This window comes from Spathaspora passalidarum (genome assembly GCF_000223485.1).
Source record: "Spathaspora passalidarum NRRL Y-27907 unplaced genomic scaffold SPAPAscaffold_5, whole genome shotgun sequence".
NCBI classification, from domain to species: domain Eukaryota; kingdom Fungi; phylum Ascomycota; class Pichiomycetes; order Serinales; family Debaryomycetaceae; genus Spathaspora; species Spathaspora passalidarum.
This window is the reverse complement of record NW_006767429.1, coordinates 470,317-486,189: the sequence shown is the minus strand read 5'-3', so window position 1 is coordinate 486,189 and position 15,873 is coordinate 470,317. Positions and strand designations below refer to the sequence as shown.

Below are 15,873 nucleotides of genomic sequence, written 5' to 3'. Positions count from 1 at the left end.
TAAATAGAAATGTATAAAAAGTAACATTTTTAATTACAAAGTAAAATTTTGAGGAAACTAACTTAAATATTTTGTGTATTAGGTTTGCTTCATGAAAGATTATATTATACAAATAAGAAATGCTTGTTTAAAACATTTATTCGTCATCTTCTAAGGTTTGAGCAGCAATACGGTCCAAATCTCTTTGACCATTTTCAGAGATTCTTCTACCACCCTTTGGAGAGATTTCCAAAACACCAATCTTTTGTAAAGATTGCATGACCTTTCTGTTGATAGAACCGGAAGCATCAGCGTGTCTGTGTGGTCTGAAACCTCTGTTGATGGCACCACCGTATAACTTGTTCAACTTACCGACACCGACTTGCTTTCTCAAGTAGATGTGTCTGGCAACAGAAGCAGCTCTCTTGTAGAACCAAGTTTCGGCTTCTTGTGGTGGTAATTCATTACCAGCAGAAGTCTTGACAATGTCAACGTAACCTGGGACTTCTAATTTACCTTGTCTTTGCAAGAATTGAGCGTAAGCGTTAATGAAATCTTGAGCTGGAACGTCTCTATAAAAATACAATGTTAGTATGTTGTTTGGTACTTGATGATATCTTGCGAGATATGGATATAGAATACTGATAGGTTGTTGACATGCTGGACCTCTCCCCTTCCCCCTCTTCACTTGTTGGCTGTTTGATTTCATGTTTACTGGACTTCCCTGGTTCATGACTGAATTATTGTTGTTCAAATAGACAAAGGTACAATGTGAATATTTAGATGTCAACTATCATTAATGAAAATCAAGTCATACCTCTAATACATTTTTCAAAGTAGCTTGTGCTATGGTTTCTCCTGTTCTTCCCATCAAAAAATTTTTCAACAACTTGAAGAGTTGAGGTTTAAATAACAAAACTCTTCCTATCCACCACGACAGTATTCTCTATCCCACCATCTCTGCAAAGACAAATGAGTTTCACTTACCTGACGGAAACACCTGGCATTTTGTCTTTGGTTTTCTATGTATTAACGGTAAAGGTAAAGATTCAAACAGGACTGTTTAAATTTTTTTTTACCCTTTGGAAATTTAATTTTTCCTGTGGTTAGCGCAGTAACAGAAACAATGCGCACCACGCATTAACTGGAAAAACGGTACTGCATAGAAATTACACGCAACCATAGTTTTTCCCAAGAAATAGCAGTCACATTTCTCACGTGATCCAGAGTTGCAAATGCAAATGCAGATGCAGATGCAGATGCAAATGCAAATGCAAACGCAACCAGTAATTTACGCTACTAGTGTTATATATTGCTAATTCCATAAACTAGACTTTCTTTGACGAACTGTATACTGTTCAAAGTCCGCTAGCGATGTCTCGATACTCCAAAATACGTTGTTGTTAGCCAGGTCAGCTTTGGGGTGGAAAACGGCTTCATACCTATGCGACCGAGCGGGAATAGCCCCATCAAACAGATTTCTATGCTCCTTGTATGTTATACCATACACATCACGAATTCTATATCTTGGCGAGTTGAATGGAGTCCTGCTCCACACCGCTGCAGAAGCCAATTTGTACTTTGTACTTTGGTTAGTGACATCTTCAAGGGCATTCAATTTCAACATGATATTGCAGTAATACTCTCTTCGAATCGAGTCGTCGGTAACTGACCAGCATTTCTCGATAGCTAGGTTCTTCAACCCGGCGTATCCCCTGCATCTATTGTCACTACCACCACAATCAACCATGAACTGGACGAAATCAGAAACCAACTTCAATGCATGAAGATGTCCTTCCTCGAGCGCTTCGCCATACTGAAAGTTGAGTTCGGTGAATTGCGCAGCTTGAAATAAAACCCCAGCTCCGTCTCGTGAATACGTCGAGAATTGAGGACCAATCAGCGCCTGATCCACCAAAGTTAACGTTTTAGTGCGCATCTTATCCCATTCCACACTTGCATCCGGACATCTGTTGTAAGTATGAGGATGAAATCGCAACACTTCCAATATGGGTATATCGATAATGAGATGGTCCAACGATTTCAAAAATAATAAGAACTTGTCACCACTGTAACTACGGTATAGCGGCCATCTGCTCTGATCTTGTCTGGGGTAATCAAAATATTTCCTCCTTTTGGTGCGAAGAGACAATATCGTCAACTCGCTGTTGTTGGAAATGACATCGAGAAGAGTGATTGTGTCTTCATATGCAATTGAAAACGAGCTGTTTAAATTCAATGCAAGCTCGGTTAGGTTGGTCTTGTCTGCGTTTCTGAATTCGTCGATTATCTTAGTTAGCCCTAGATGAATGGGTATCTCGCAGTAGTCCAATAACAAATCCAATCGTTTGAGCCTGGGCAACAATTTCAACATCTTGGCGCAATTCATTAATGTGCGTGCATTTATCGCCAAGTAGTCAAGGTTTTCAATTTGGTAATTACCAACCAAGGGATCTTCAGATGCTTCATCCAATACCTTTAGTGCTTTCAAATTGGGGAATAATGAAAGAGTGGAGCCACGCAATACAGAATTATCACATTCAAGGTAGGTGACATAGTTGCTCATAGCAAATTTCAACTCAAACCTGCTTTTATAAGTCGCATCTCCTAGAATATGCAGCTTGAAACTGGTTCTTGCTAGTTCTTCGGTAGTACACGCTTGGAAGTTTGTCTCCAACAACTCCTTGATAAACTCTCGTTGGTATTTCTTCTTATCAGAGTAGAATTCCAGTCGTTTAGGATTGCAAAGAACGGAGTCAATCAGATTGATCCTTATCAAACTGATGTTCTTGAATAGAATTGGACCTAGTTTCTGGCGAAGAAATGAATTGGTAGAACTCAAACTGACCAATGTGGAATAGTAACCTGTACATCGGACATGGTTCAACACATACACATATTTGGGACTGCTGTTATTTTTGCTCCTGTGGGTAGGTATGGCAGGATCAAGGTTTAGATCTAGATCTGTATCTGAAATCCAGTAAATGATTTGATTAATGATTTCCATGGGGAGGTCATCAAAGTGTATGCTGCCAGGTGGTGGTTGATCCAATAAATTATTCTTCATATTTACGCTGTTCTCGATATGTAATGAATTGTTGCTAGTTTGGAGCTGGTAGTTTGCTAAAGATGGTCATAATTACATGACTCAGGGGAGACAGAGAAAGAGAGAGGGTCATTATCAAAAGCAACCCGGCGTGCGGCTGATGGCGCTTTCCCAATTAGGAAAGTGGTGTGTGTGACATCTTATTGCAAAATTCAACCTCAAGATTACATAGTAAAGTCTATAATTGCAAAAAAAAACACTCATGTTAAAAACCTATTTATAAAACGTAAACTAAAATTAAAAAGCTTCCCCCGGTTTTTATTGTATTATACATTATACATGATTATATATATAAACGGGAGCTACCCTAAGGAAATAAGGAATTAAAGAAATTACAGCCCAAATAGTTCCCAGTATTAAATTATAAAGTTGTAAAAACAAACTATCTAATTTAAACCTTGAAACCCTTGGAGTTTCTTCTACCTCTAGCTCTTTCGAACTTTCTACCCTTGGATAAGATTCTTGGGGCCTTTCTCTTGTGTGGACCGAAACCAAAGTGTCTAACAGCTTCTCTGGCGTTTCTTGGACCTCTGACAATCAAAGTGTTTTGACCCTTTGGAGCTCTTAAAGCTAATTGATCTAAAGTGATGGCTTCACCACCGTTCTTTAAGATGGTAGCCTTGGCACCAGCGGTGAATCTTAAAGCAGCAACAGTAGCCTTTGGGAATTCCAATAATCTGTTGTCATCGGTAACGGTACCAACAACGACAATGGTCTTTTCAGCAGAACCCTTTTGCTTTAAAGCACGGGCAATTCTGGAGACAGAAACTGGTGGTCTGTTGATCTTAGACAAGAACAAAGACTTTAAGATAACCTTGTTGAATGGAGCATCAGTACGACCTAAAATGTATGTTAGTATTACAAAAATTCCATATTCTGCTCAGAAGACGCACAATATTCACCAGTGAATGGTGGAAATAAAGTACTCGCAGAATGGTTTCCTCAGTTTGTTTCGAATCACCGAATGTAACTGGCACAAGTGACCTGAGTGCGAAACACTCGGTCAAAAAGGACTACTCTTGTTCCTTCGCTCCCAAGATCATATACTTGTAGCGATGAAGCTACCCAGTTCTTGCCTCTCTTTATATATTCGTTAGTGTCTTTACTAACATATAAAGTGCGTATATGGAAGAACCTTTTCTATGTCTTGTAGAAGCAGGTGAACACATTCCAGAATACTCCTTTGAAACCATAAGAAGTCGTTAAACTTCATTTGCAAATTGATTATTGTCTAATCATTTTTTTAATGATATGGAATTCCTTATCACTAATGGATATCATTACATCTTCTAAATTTTTGTTTGGTAGTTGGTGAAAGTTACATACGAGCTAAGAAGGTGTACAACTTAACCAATAACTTTAAGTAGACGTTATCGGACTTTGGAGCGGCTCTGTGACCGGATCTAGCGTGTTGCTTGGTGGTGTGATCTCTACCCATTGTGATTTATTGACCTTTAGTGATGATGAAGAAGAAAGGAAGAAGGTTCTCAAAATAAAAAAATTTTCATATAATTTATTGTGGGTGGAAAAAATGTTTGTGGTGCGATGGAAACTCTTGCGACAGCATAACAAAAGAAAAATGGCCAGTGCGATTGTGAGGATGCAACCCTAGTTTTGAACTGTTGCACGTGACGCTCGTTCACGTGCTTGTTTGCGTACCTCCCGGTCTCTCTCCTGATAACGCATTCCGCCACCCCAGAAATAGCAACCGATATGTGAAAGTCATAATACCGTTGATATCACCAATCAATCATTTCCATGGCACAGCTAACACCTATTTCTGGGTTTGTAAACACCCCTATAACCAGAACAATATGCATACTATCAACATTCCTAGCATTATCCCTTTCAATACTACAGTGGAAACATTACGTGAAGTTATCCATAGATCCGTACATAATTGAATATTCCCAATTCTGGCGAATATTAACATATCAACTTGCAGTAGTCAATGAATCCGATTTCTTATTAACGATATTATTGTGGTTTCAATTCAAAGTATTGGAAAGATTCTACGGATCAAGAAAGTATTTATCGATCATAGTATTATTTGCCGTCTATAATGCTGTGGCGTGTCTTTTGTTAATGAGTATAGGACAATTGCTTTGGTATTATGCCAATTACTTTGTCAAGAGCACTATCTTGCACTATGATCCTTCTGAAATACACTATACCGACACGATCTTGAATGAGATCATACCAGGACCACTAGGAGTGCTTTCTTCGTTATACGTCAGTTATGGATCATATATTCCACTCATGTATCATTTTAAGATCTTATTGACCGAACCTGAAACTAATGAGGAAGGTCAACCGGTTGAGGAATCTGGATCAAGCAAAGAACTTAATTTAACCAACAAGTTCCCCGTTCATGTTCTTTACACGCTTTTAATACTAAACAATGGGTTTGAATCGATTGTTCCTTGTACTGTGGGGTTGATATTAGGGAGGTTGCACACATATGATCTCTTGCCAGGTGGGAAGTCATGGTTTATACCAAACCCAATATTTCAATTCATTGCTCATCCCCTTAGAAGAATTAACAATTGGATCGGCGGAGCACAAAGAAGGCTTACAAGGAGAAGAAGTTACCAATCACTTTCTACAGAAGTTCCACCAGTTCAGGAAGAAACCTCTCGTGACCAATTCGACAATAATGAAGAACCTGAAGAAAATGATGAAGTTTTGGACGAAGAGAGACAACGTGAGAGGCAGATCAGAGCGGAAACGCCGGTTAGACCATTAGGTAGTCAATTTCTTGATACTTTTAGAACCTAGAGTTATAAAATTAATATACAGCATTAAACTACTTTAACTTCTTTCTTCTTTCAACGTCCCAGTTGTACAATCTTGCAGTGTTCACTTCCATGGTTGTTATATTCTCTTTCAAAAACTCTAAGTCTTCCTTGACAATTTTCAATTGTTCATTATTCTTTTCTAAACGTTCATCTAACAATTGAACAGCTTCATCCAAGGGGTATTCAAGCATGACATCGGCACCAAGCCATAAATACACAGATTCTAGCTTTTCAACATCAATAGTTGCTTTAGTATACAAAGTATCATTCAATTCATAATTGGTTTCCAATTCCTCGTCACCTTCTTCCTTAGTTTCAGTAATGTGTTTAATGACATCCAAGTTTTTCTCAATATCAGGAATCTTGGTATTCAAGTCAGCTAACTGTTGCTTCTTGGATAATTCCATGTATTTATATTGTTGAAGTCTTTGTTGAAACATTTGCATAATCATGTCGAAATCAGTGTCGGGATTCTTGACCACATTCTCAACCTTGTCTATGAATGGGGCTTCCGGTATCCCACGAGGATTAGTATTTTTAGGTCTATCAAATGTTAGTACGTTAGTTCAATGTTATATGTCTCCTGTACATTACATACTTTAATATGTCGGCCATGGCTGAATTGATTTAGTTGTGAATATGAGTGAGTCTGATGTTGAACTAAATTTTCAGAACTGCTAGATTGCGTGTTGTGGTGCGCTACCACTTGTGTGCTAGGAATTGGGCATAACCCCCCTACTAGTTTCTTTTAATGACATTATTTTGAAGGGAATGAAAAGGATAAGGGGTGTTATAGTAAATTACTAGCCATAGTGTTTATAATAAGATAAGCTATATAGTAAGATTTTAAGCAGAACCATAACCAGTTTGGTTTTGTTTTTGTCTATGGTCAATAGAGTTCAAGACAGCTTCAGCAGCCTTAACACCGGAAAGAGCCATGGCACCAAAAGTAGGACCCATTCTGTTTGAACCATCAACCTCAGCCAATTCCATACCAGCAATAACCAAACCAGGAACAACTTCTCTGGTACCTTTAACAATAGCATCTTCGGCCTTGTTCATGTCAAGACCTCTCATACCACCTAATTGGAACCCGTCAGCTGGAGCGGTGGCAGTAGTGTTTTGTTCCAGTTGTGGTTTGAAACCTTGAGTGACATCTTTAGGTGCCTTACCCAAGGATTCAAGTCTCTTAGCAGAGAAAGCACCAAATGGACCATCGTGACCAGTGGTTGACAAAACGATGTTACAGTTGATAGTGTTTGGATCCATACAAGATTGGGTATCGTGATTTAAAGCAACTAAAGTCCAGTTAGTGACAACACCAGCAATTCTTAATTCACCAGTGGTTTCATCACGACGAGTGATTAAATCTTCAACGGCAGTAGCATTGAATAATTTAACATTGGGGAATTGCAAGACTTTAGACATTAAAGTAGACATGAATAATGCGGCGTGCTTTACAACAACATAGTCACCTTCATCATCATAAGCAATATCCAATTCATCCAAGAATATGTTAGCTGGTTTTCTCAAGACCATAGCAGAGAATAATTGACCACCTAACCAGCATCCACCACCTGGGGAGACAGAAGCTTCAATAATGGCAATCTTCAAGTCTGGTCTGTTCTTGGCCAAGACATAAGCAGCAGATAACCCGGCGGAACCAGCACCGACAATAACAACATCTGATTCAGTGTACTTGTCCAAATCAGCAAAGTAACGTCTAGTCATAGCACGAGAAACGGTGGATTCTCTAATTGGGGCAAATTTGAACTTATCCCAGTTGGCGAACTTAACATCGGCGTTGTTTTCAGCATCAGAGGTTAATCTGATTGTGTTTTCACCGGAGGTGGAAAGAGTGAATTGGGTTGCTACTTGAGCATTTTGTAACATAGTTGGAGGAGCCATTGTGAATGTTTCTATTTAGTATTACTATGAATAACTGGTTGAAATTTGGAAGGAACCAGAGGATTATTTATAGGCAAGTGTTCAAGCAAATATGCTTTTCAAACGGTGAAACCGGTAAGAGCATAATGCAACTTTCAGCAATAATTAAGGAGCAATTAACAACGTTCCCCTCCCTCCTTTCTTCAGATTGAACGAGAGTAACTCCTGAAGTCTATTCTGATTGAATTAACTCTCGTTAGCGCATACCTGGTTGCAAAAAAAAAAAGCAAGCAAGCCAGAATGTTGTGGAGAAAAATGTCGCAGTGAAGAGAATCGTAAGAGCATAAATGCAATTAGGGTAATTATGCAATTTTCCATTTTGCGGTTGAGCAGTATAATGGCCTGATTGTTTTGGTTGACCGTTGGTTGTTTGATCCTTGTACCTTCCCGCCTGGCCCGTTGTTTTGTTGAATAACACGGTTGGATCAACGCCGATAATAAAGTTCGCCAAGGTTTGCAACCGGTATGCATTTACAAGTCTATATTGAATTCAATTGTCTATGCTAATGATATCTACACTGTTGTATGTATATATATGTGTGTGTGTATGTCTCCTGTATAATCTTTCTATGCGCATGTTGTATCTACCTGCTCTTCTCACTGAATCCTCTGAAATAACGTTCTCTAAAGTTTTTAATATTTTCCTCTTTTAACCCATTTCTAGTTTCTCCTTTGTACGACTCGTCTCTCTTGATATAAACCAATAATCTTCTGGACCACTTGTTGAATTCCTGCTCTAAGTTATAAAGCAATTCCAAATTTTCATGTTGTGGTATTTGATTGACTTGAAAATCGTCATTTGCAGTGGGCATCCAGAATGCTAATCTTCCATCAACTGGTAATCTTGACGCAGCAAACAGTAATAAATCATCCAATAAATTGGACAATTCATACGGCTTTTTAGGTGGGATAAAATCACGTCTCAAATGGGCTTTTTGTCCATCAATTTCATGGTTTTCTCTTCCGGCTGCCTTTTCCGGGTTCTTGGCCCCACATACTCTAAGACCTTCTCTTACTCCATAAGGAGGGTCACATACTATATTATCAATCACAAAATTACTTCTGAATGCATTATTGGTGAAATCCATAGTTAATACGTCAATGTATTGTCCCAAGGTGCCATATTGTTTGAATGTTTCACGAATATTACACTTTGCACTCTTTCCCTTGAGCATACGGACATCAATATCAGATCCCATTGGCAATGCGCCAAAATTGGCTGCTGTTACCAAGAATGATCCCGTACCTGTGAATGGATCATATGTGATTTTTCCAGATCGAACCTGAGCAATGTTACAAGTTACTAAGGATAACTCGGCATCAAATGATGTTGTTCCGATATAATTTCTTCTTTTTAAATCATATTTGTCCAAGATATTGTTCATTCTGGCACTTAATTGAATTTGTCTACCAAACCAAATATTTAAAGGTACGTTGGCTTTTTCCATTCCATTCACTTTATACTCTTCTAAGACTGTATAAATCTGTTGGGGCTTTTTCAAATTAATAGCTCCCTCGAATTCAAGATATCCAAACGATTCAATAATTTCAATACGGGCTTTATTACTCTTACTTCCCATGAACGACTCGAAGTTAAATTTAAAAGTATCGTGCTTGTAAGTGTCAAATTTGTCACATGATCTTTTTTGAACATCTTGGTGTAATTCTTCATAGTTAGTACCATGGCCCCATAATTCATAAATACCTCTAGCAAGGATCGATCTTTCCAATATCTTTTGGGCTTGTTCATCATCTTCTAATTGAACAATCAAGAATGGGTTCTTTTCGTCATGACCACTTAAATCGAGGCTGAAATTATGTAAATTGGCCAAGGATTCAAGTTCAGCTGTTCTGAAGTTGGGATATGCTTGGGCAAAGTATATCAAGTAATCTTTCATTGGTATTGTTCTAAGCTTACTTGTCTGTCTATGTTAGCAACCAGATACCAGTTGAAAAAAAAAAAAAAAAAAAAAAATAAAAAGAAAAAAATTAGCCTTCGTGCGGCTCACACAGAAAAAGCATTTTGCAGTATCAGGAATCACCAGCAACTTCAGCCCATCTCAAGTTTTACAAGAAGGTGAAGTACTCTTTTGATAATCTTTCCCAGCTTAAAGTTGTGTGGTGAGGGGTTTCTGTATCTTTACAAGTAGCAGGAGGGATAATTTACCAATGACGTCGTAGGGCATTAAGAGTCAAAAGTTGGTCACGTGATAGTTGATAAATGGTTAATAGAGACTTAACTAGTGCTCCCAACTCTCTTAGAGGGGGATATTGAACCCATCTTTGTTACAACACTGATTGCAATTGTTAAGGGCTACAAAGAGACTATACTTGTTAATCCATGGTCTCGTTTACTACAATCACCCATGTGAAATTTGGTCGTGTGTGTACCGTTTCGCCATCCCAAAAAGTGAACTAATCCTTCAACGAAAAAAAAAGGAGGATATCGAACATTTTGTTCAATCCCAGACAACCAACTACTTTTTCTTGTTATATTATAGACATATAGTTTTCATTGAACTATCGTTTACTGTTGTAAGTGGGAGATACAAAGTTATACAAAATCCTGAATTGAGATTGAAAACTGATTGATTGAAATTAGTCTACACCAATCTTACCAAAGGGCAACTAAAAGAAAGAAATAGCAAATAGATCTGTGTAAAGTGATACATAGTTTTTGTTTAGTTGTATACATTTCCATTCAATAAAACTATACCAAACAAATCCATACTTAGCCCTAATTGGAATAGCCAAGTTAGTCTTAACAGTATTATTTAGTTTGTTCTCCACAAAAAAAAACAATTCCTCCTTATTAGTTAGATTATCTTAGCCATGTCAAACATAGACGACGACGAAGCTCTTTTTGAAGACCTTTAGTATGTATCCCTGTGTTAACTTAAATTATGATGAATTGCAAGTACTAACAGTTGGTTTAGCGGAGATGATGATGAAACATCTACAAAGCCTCAAGTAAATGATGTACCCGTTGCTACAGAATCGGCTAAAGCGGATGAAAAAGAAGCTTCCAATACCACTACTGCCACAACAAGTGCTACAGCTGATGGAGAATCCCCGGCAACTGCCGAATCAACCCAACAGGCAGCCCAAGCTGAAGGCCAACCAGAACAAGCAACAGCAGAAACTGGAGATCAACAACAAGCTTCTTCTGCTGTTGCTGCTGCACCTGCACCTGCTGCTCCTGCTGCAATCCCACCTCAAATGGACCCTGCTCAATACCAGCAATATTTACAATATCAACAATATTATCAACAACAACAGCAGCAACAGCAACAAGGAGTCTCACCCATTCCTGGACAATCTTTTCCTCAAGCATTCCCAGGCATGCCCCCAGTACCTCCTCCCCCAGTAGGTGCATCTTCAGGTACGCCTCCAGCTCCTGGTGCTGGTGCTGCTGCTGGTGCTCCTCCTCCTATCCCTCCTCCTCCTGCTGCACCACCTGTTCAACATCAACCATCTAACGTGGGTAGAGACAGTGGTAAGATGTTTGTTGGTGGTCTTAATTGGGATACCACTGAAGAAGGTCTTAGAGATTATTTCTCCAAATACGGTAATGTTCTTGATTATACCATCATGAGAGATTCTGCCACTGGTAGATCTCGAGGTTTTGGTTTTTTGACTTTTGAAGATCCAAAATCCGTTGATGAAGTTATCAAGGTTGACCATATCTTGGATGGTAAATTGATTGATCCAAAAAGAGCTATTGCCCGAGAAGAACAAGATCGTGTTGGGAAAATCTTTGTTGGTGGGATCGATCCTTTAGTTACCGAAAAGGAATTCTATGATTTCTTTGCTCAATATGGTTCTATTATTGATGCTCAATTAATGGTTGACAAAGATACTGGAAGATCAAGAGGGTTTGGGTTTATCACTTACGATTCGCCCGATGCAGTAGATAGAGTAACTGTTAACAAATATTTGAGTTTGAAAGGTAGAGCCATGGAAGTCAAGCGTGCTGAACCAAGAGGGCAACATCAACAAAATGTAATGCAACAACGTCAACAACAGCAACAATCTAGTTATTATGGTGCTGGTGCTTATGGATCTCCATATGGAGCAGGAGGTGCACAAATGTATCAACAACAAATGAATCCAGCTATGAATCAAGAATATATGAGATATTATCAATGGTTTATGTATCAACAAATGGCTGCTGGTGGTGCAGCTGCTGGTACTCCTGATGCTTCTGCTGATCAACAACCTGCTGGTCAACCATTAAATCCGCAACAACAAGCTAATGATACTCAACCAACCGAGGATCAAGATCCTCAAGAACAAAACCATGATCAAATGGAAGAAAACCATCAAGATTATAGAGGTGGATACGAAGATGAAAACCCACATCGTGATCAAAGAAGACTCAACTTACCGAAGGGTCCAAAAAGGGCACCACCTTCTGGTCCAGGCTACAATTCCAGAGGAAGAGGTGGTTATCATAGAAGATCAAGAGGTTATCACCCTTATAGCAGAGGTGGTGGAAGAAGATAAACGGTATTTCCTAAAAACTAGGAGCTTGTATTGATATATATATATATATATATAAAATTGAAAATAGAAATTTTTATTTTACTTTCTCCTACTTGGACGAGCATTCTTTGCTCTTCTTTGTTCTTTAACCATTCTAGCCTTTCTAATTTGTTCAGTAGATTTGATTTCTTGTTGATGTCCTGGTTTATTATAACCTCTGACCTTCATACCACCTTCAACAGCCTTTTCAACCTTCTTCTTTTGTTTGTGATAATCATCTCTAAACTTATCAGGTAATTTAGGTGTTTGTACCTTCTTGTGCTTGAAACGCTTATTATCACTTTCACCCGTGGATTCAGTTGTAAGATTAGCACCTCTCTTTTTCTTCCATTCGTCGAATTTACCGGATCTGAAAGTTGCAGGGATCTTTTGACCACTTTCTCCAATGATATATTTAACATCCGTGGATTTGGAATTGACATACTTACCCTTCTTCTTATCCCAAGCCATTGTTTGCTTGTTCTTCTGTATCTTGTCATCGTTATCCAAGTCGAAAGTAGCAGCTTGGGCATCATTAGCAAATGATGATGAGATAGATAATTGTTGGTCTTGAATAACTGAAGCTGGTGCATAATGACTGAGGAAGAAGTTAGGATCTCTGTATGTCTTCTTCTTGGAACTTATCTTATCAGCATCTTCAAACACTTGTTCCAATTCTTGTTCATCGGCATTATATCCAGTTTCACCTTCTTCGTGCAAGATTTCATCTTCAATACCATGCGTCAATCCAGCATTTCTTTCTTTTTGTAACAATTCACGACGCTCTTTAGCTCTACGTTGGATAGGAGCAATTTGACGTCTTCTTCTATGCATGAATTCCACAAGACTATTTTCATCCTTATCATTACCTTTCTTGTTAAATTCAAACACAGTTTCTTTGACATTTCTATTTTGTAATTTTGCCAAGAAGTCTTGTTTTTGCTTTTCCAAATTAGGTCCAAATAAGACGTGTTGCTCATCCCAGGACCCAGTTTCCATGATTTCTTTACTTCGCTTAAGAGATTCTGGAGATGCGGCTTGTCTTGTTCTGTGGTATAACTTTTCACCCTTGGCTGCAACGTCTCTCAACACTTTTAATTCATAATCATTTCTGAGTAAGTTCTCATACAATTCTTGACAGCCTTCTAAATCCAATCTGGGAATTGATCCAAGAACTAATCTTTCAGTATAGTTGACCTTGGGCGGCACGTATGCATCACCTTGTTTCCTCTTCAACACTTCACATTTAGTTTCATGCATGGAAGTTAACAAGATCTTCTTCCCCAAGAACAATTCCAAATCCAAAAGATAAGGTAATTCTTTTTCATTGACAATGGAATATGCCCAACCTTTATTACCTGCTCTAGCAGTTCTACCAACTCTATGAATGAAAATTTTGGAAGATCCGGGCAAGGTGAAATTAATAACGTTGGCCAAAACAGGGATATCGATACCTCTAGCAGCAACATCAGTGACTACCATAATGTGAGTTAACCCAATTCTAAATTGGTATAATTGGTTCTTACGAGCATGTTGATCCAAAGTACCATAAATATAAGATACCAAGTATCCTGCATCTCTCAACATTCTTGTGACATATTCAACATGATGCTTGGTAGGAACGAATACAATGGTGGAGAATTCTGAAGGTAATTGATTGGCAGCTGGCATTCTTTCCTTCTTGAACTTGTATTTTTTCTTCTTTCCGTCTTCTTCATTTTCTTCGTCAGATTCAACTTGTCTTTTGTCCATATCTTTCAACTTCTTTATTTGCTCAGGACTACCTAAAGGTAATTTGATAACTTCTTGTAAAATATATAACAAATTAGCTTCTCTTTCATTCTTCTTGGTGGTGAAATATGCCATTTGCAATTGATCAGAAATCTTGGTTTCTGCATCCAATCTAACCAAAACAGGATTGGTCAATCCGGCCTTGGCAAAATCAACCAAAGATCTAGGTAATGTTGCAGAAAACAAAAGGGATTGTCTATTGGGCGGTAAAGAAGCTAATAATTCGTTTAATTGGATAGCAAATCCCATTTCAAATAATCTATCAGCTTCATCGAACACAATATATTGAATAGTCAGTAAATCATAATCCATTTCCACTTTCAAATGCAAGAATCTACCTGGAGTACAGACAATAATATCTGGTTTGGAAACCATCTTTGAGAAATCTTCTTCCAAAGTGTCACCACCAATTAACACGGTTGTTTGTAAATTAGTACCATGACCAAACTCCTTAACTTGTTTATAAGTTTGCAATGCTAATTCTCTGGATGGTGATAAGATAATTGCTCTTACACCACTAGCAGATCTCACTTTTAATTTTTCAATTAATGGCAAAACAAATGCCGCAGTTTTACCTGACCCGGTACGAGCCATACCGACAACATCACGGTTTTCCATAACTAAAGGAATAGTCTTTCTTTGAATCGGAGTAGGTTGTCTGAATCCCTTCTTGGCAATATTGGTTAATAAGAATTTTGAAAGACCAAACGAAGCAAATGAACCAGCTTTAGCCTTTTTAGTGGCAGGATTATTGGCAATGAAATATGAATTTAATTGGGAGTCATCATCTGCATCTTCTCTGTCTTGTTCATTATCAGATAATTCAAGGGATGGGAAAGATTCTTGTTTCTTAGTGGGTTTGGTTTTCTTTTTAGGTGGTTCATCAGCTTGCTCTTCTTCATCACTAGAAATAATTTCATCTTGGATTTCTTGTTCGGACTCATTATCAGAAGAAGAGTAATCCTCTTCCTCTTCTTGGTTTAAACCGAGACTTCCAGCAATATCAAAATCTTCGTCGTCAGACATGTTCACAGTTGGCGTTGGTTAACTTATCTAGTGTAAATACAATAGAAAATTTAAATTTTCTTAAGAAGCTCATCGTAATCTGGTTGGTACTGCATATAGTCGGGGTTTTTTGCAATTGATCTAACTTTGACCTTGTTCTGTACCAAATCATACCTAGATCAAGTTTCAATATATATTTGAGATGAAATGGCTTAAATGTTCGAGATAGTTTATATGATGTTAAAAGGTGAATAGCTCCAACATAGTCCTCTGTTGAATATATATATTCGCTACCAAATGTGATGTATGATGATTATTGAACAAGGTATCAAAACATGTTTGGTTTTGTGAAAGTGCAGTATCGTTCTATACTGATTTTCTTGTACAGTGATTCAATAACGCTAATCAACTGTTGTAAGTATAAAAGGTAGACAGGTATTTGACAATTCATAGCATATACTAGCTAAAATTTAACAAAATGTTGCAAGAAATTAAAAGTTCATAACCACGTGTGTTCTTGGCTTTATTACCAATCAAGTAATGAAACAAAATATATCAATCAAAAAAGCACGCTTTTCAATTTTATTACATTTTGAACTTGCTGCTGTAAATGTGTAAATGTGTAAGTGACTAACCAGATCAAACAAACAATGGTGTGGGCAAAACAAAAGCACAGTCAGAAGAAGAAAAAAAAGTGGTTGTCTTCCGCGGAGATACCGTGAA

The 15,873-nt window shown here is 38.0% G+C and overlaps 9 protein-coding genes across 9 annotated transcripts; 2 read left to right on the top strand and 7 right to left on the bottom strand. All coding sequences in view use genetic code 12, as the record gives it.

Annotated features, from left to right (window-relative positions):
* Window positions 1–20: 20 nt before the first annotated feature.
* RPS19A (40S ribosomal protein eS19) lies at window positions 21–1,005 on the bottom strand (the record flags this gene model as incomplete). Its single annotated transcript, XM_007376101.1, has 2 exons — window positions 21–551; window positions 967–1,005. The coding sequence occupies 2 exons, from the start codon at window positions 984–986 to the stop codon at window positions 137–139; spliced, it is 435 nt and encodes a 144-aa protein (XP_007376163.1).
* Window positions 1,006–1,275: 270 nt separating this feature from the next.
* SPAPADRAFT_154455 (uncharacterized protein) lies at window positions 1,276–3,699 on the bottom strand (the record flags this gene model as incomplete). Its single annotated transcript, XM_007376100.1, is given in 2 exon segments — window positions 1,276–3,392; window positions 3,412–3,699. The coding sequence occupies 1 exon segment, from the start codon at window positions 3,044–3,046 to the stop codon at window positions 1,295–1,297; it is 1,752 nt and encodes a 583-aa protein (XP_007376162.1).
* On the bottom strand, window positions 1,276–4,550 carry RPL18 (60S ribosomal protein eL18; the record flags this gene model as incomplete). Its single annotated transcript, XM_007376099.1, has 2 exons — window positions 1,276–3,925; window positions 4,412–4,550. The coding sequence occupies 2 exons, from the start codon at window positions 4,521–4,523 to the stop codon at window positions 3,477–3,479; spliced, it is 561 nt and encodes a 186-aa protein (XP_007376161.1).
* A 252-nt stretch (window positions 4,551–4,802) lies between these two features.
* Window positions 4,803–7,028, top strand: SPAPADRAFT_154450 (uncharacterized protein; the record flags this gene model as incomplete). Its single annotated transcript, XM_007376097.1, has 2 exons — window positions 4,803–6,165; window positions 6,607–7,028. One exon carries the CDS (start codon window positions 4,844–4,846, stop codon window positions 5,861–5,863), a length of 1,020 nt encoding a protein of 339 aa, XP_007376159.1.
* Window positions 4,815–6,518, bottom strand: SPAPADRAFT_61948 (tubulin-binding prefolding complex subunit; the record flags this gene model as incomplete). Its single annotated transcript, XM_007376098.1, has 2 exons — window positions 4,815–6,426; window positions 6,482–6,518. The coding sequence occupies 2 exons, from the start codon at window positions 6,496–6,498 to the stop codon at window positions 5,892–5,894; spliced, it is 552 nt and encodes a 183-aa protein (XP_007376160.1).
* THI4 (thiamine thiazole synthase) lies at window positions 6,730–7,791 on the bottom strand (the record flags this gene model as incomplete). The annotated part of the gene is made up of 1 exon (XM_007376096.1): window positions 6,730–7,791. One exon carries the CDS (start codon window positions 7,789–7,791, stop codon window positions 6,730–6,732), a length of 1,062 nt encoding a protein of 353 aa, XP_007376158.1.
* Window positions 7,792–8,294: 503 nt separating this feature from the next.
* SPAPADRAFT_154439 (tRNA (guanine-N2-)-methyltransferase) lies at window positions 8,295–9,761 on the bottom strand (the record flags this gene model as incomplete). Its single annotated transcript, XM_007376095.1, has 1 exon — window positions 8,295–9,761. One exon carries the CDS (start codon window positions 9,726–9,728, stop codon window positions 8,415–8,417), a length of 1,314 nt encoding a protein of 437 aa, XP_007376157.1.
* Window positions 9,762–10,297: 536 nt separating this feature from the next.
* Window positions 10,298–12,336, top strand: SPAPADRAFT_154438 (uncharacterized protein; the record flags this gene model as incomplete). The annotated part of the gene is made up of 3 exons (XM_007376094.1): window positions 10,298–10,706; window positions 10,767–10,879; window positions 10,970–12,336. 3 exons carry the CDS (start codon window positions 10,663–10,665, stop codon window positions 12,334–12,336), a joined length of 1,524 nt encoding a protein of 507 aa, XP_007376156.1.
* Window positions 12,337–12,414: 78 nt separating this feature from the next.
* Window positions 12,415–15,171, bottom strand: SPAPADRAFT_140104 (putative ATP-dependent RNA helicase; the record flags this gene model as incomplete). Its single annotated transcript, XM_007376093.1, has 1 exon — window positions 12,415–15,171. One exon carries the CDS (start codon window positions 15,169–15,171, stop codon window positions 12,415–12,417), a length of 2,757 nt encoding a protein of 918 aa, XP_007376155.1.
* Between the last annotated feature and the right edge of the window lie 702 nt (window positions 15,172–15,873).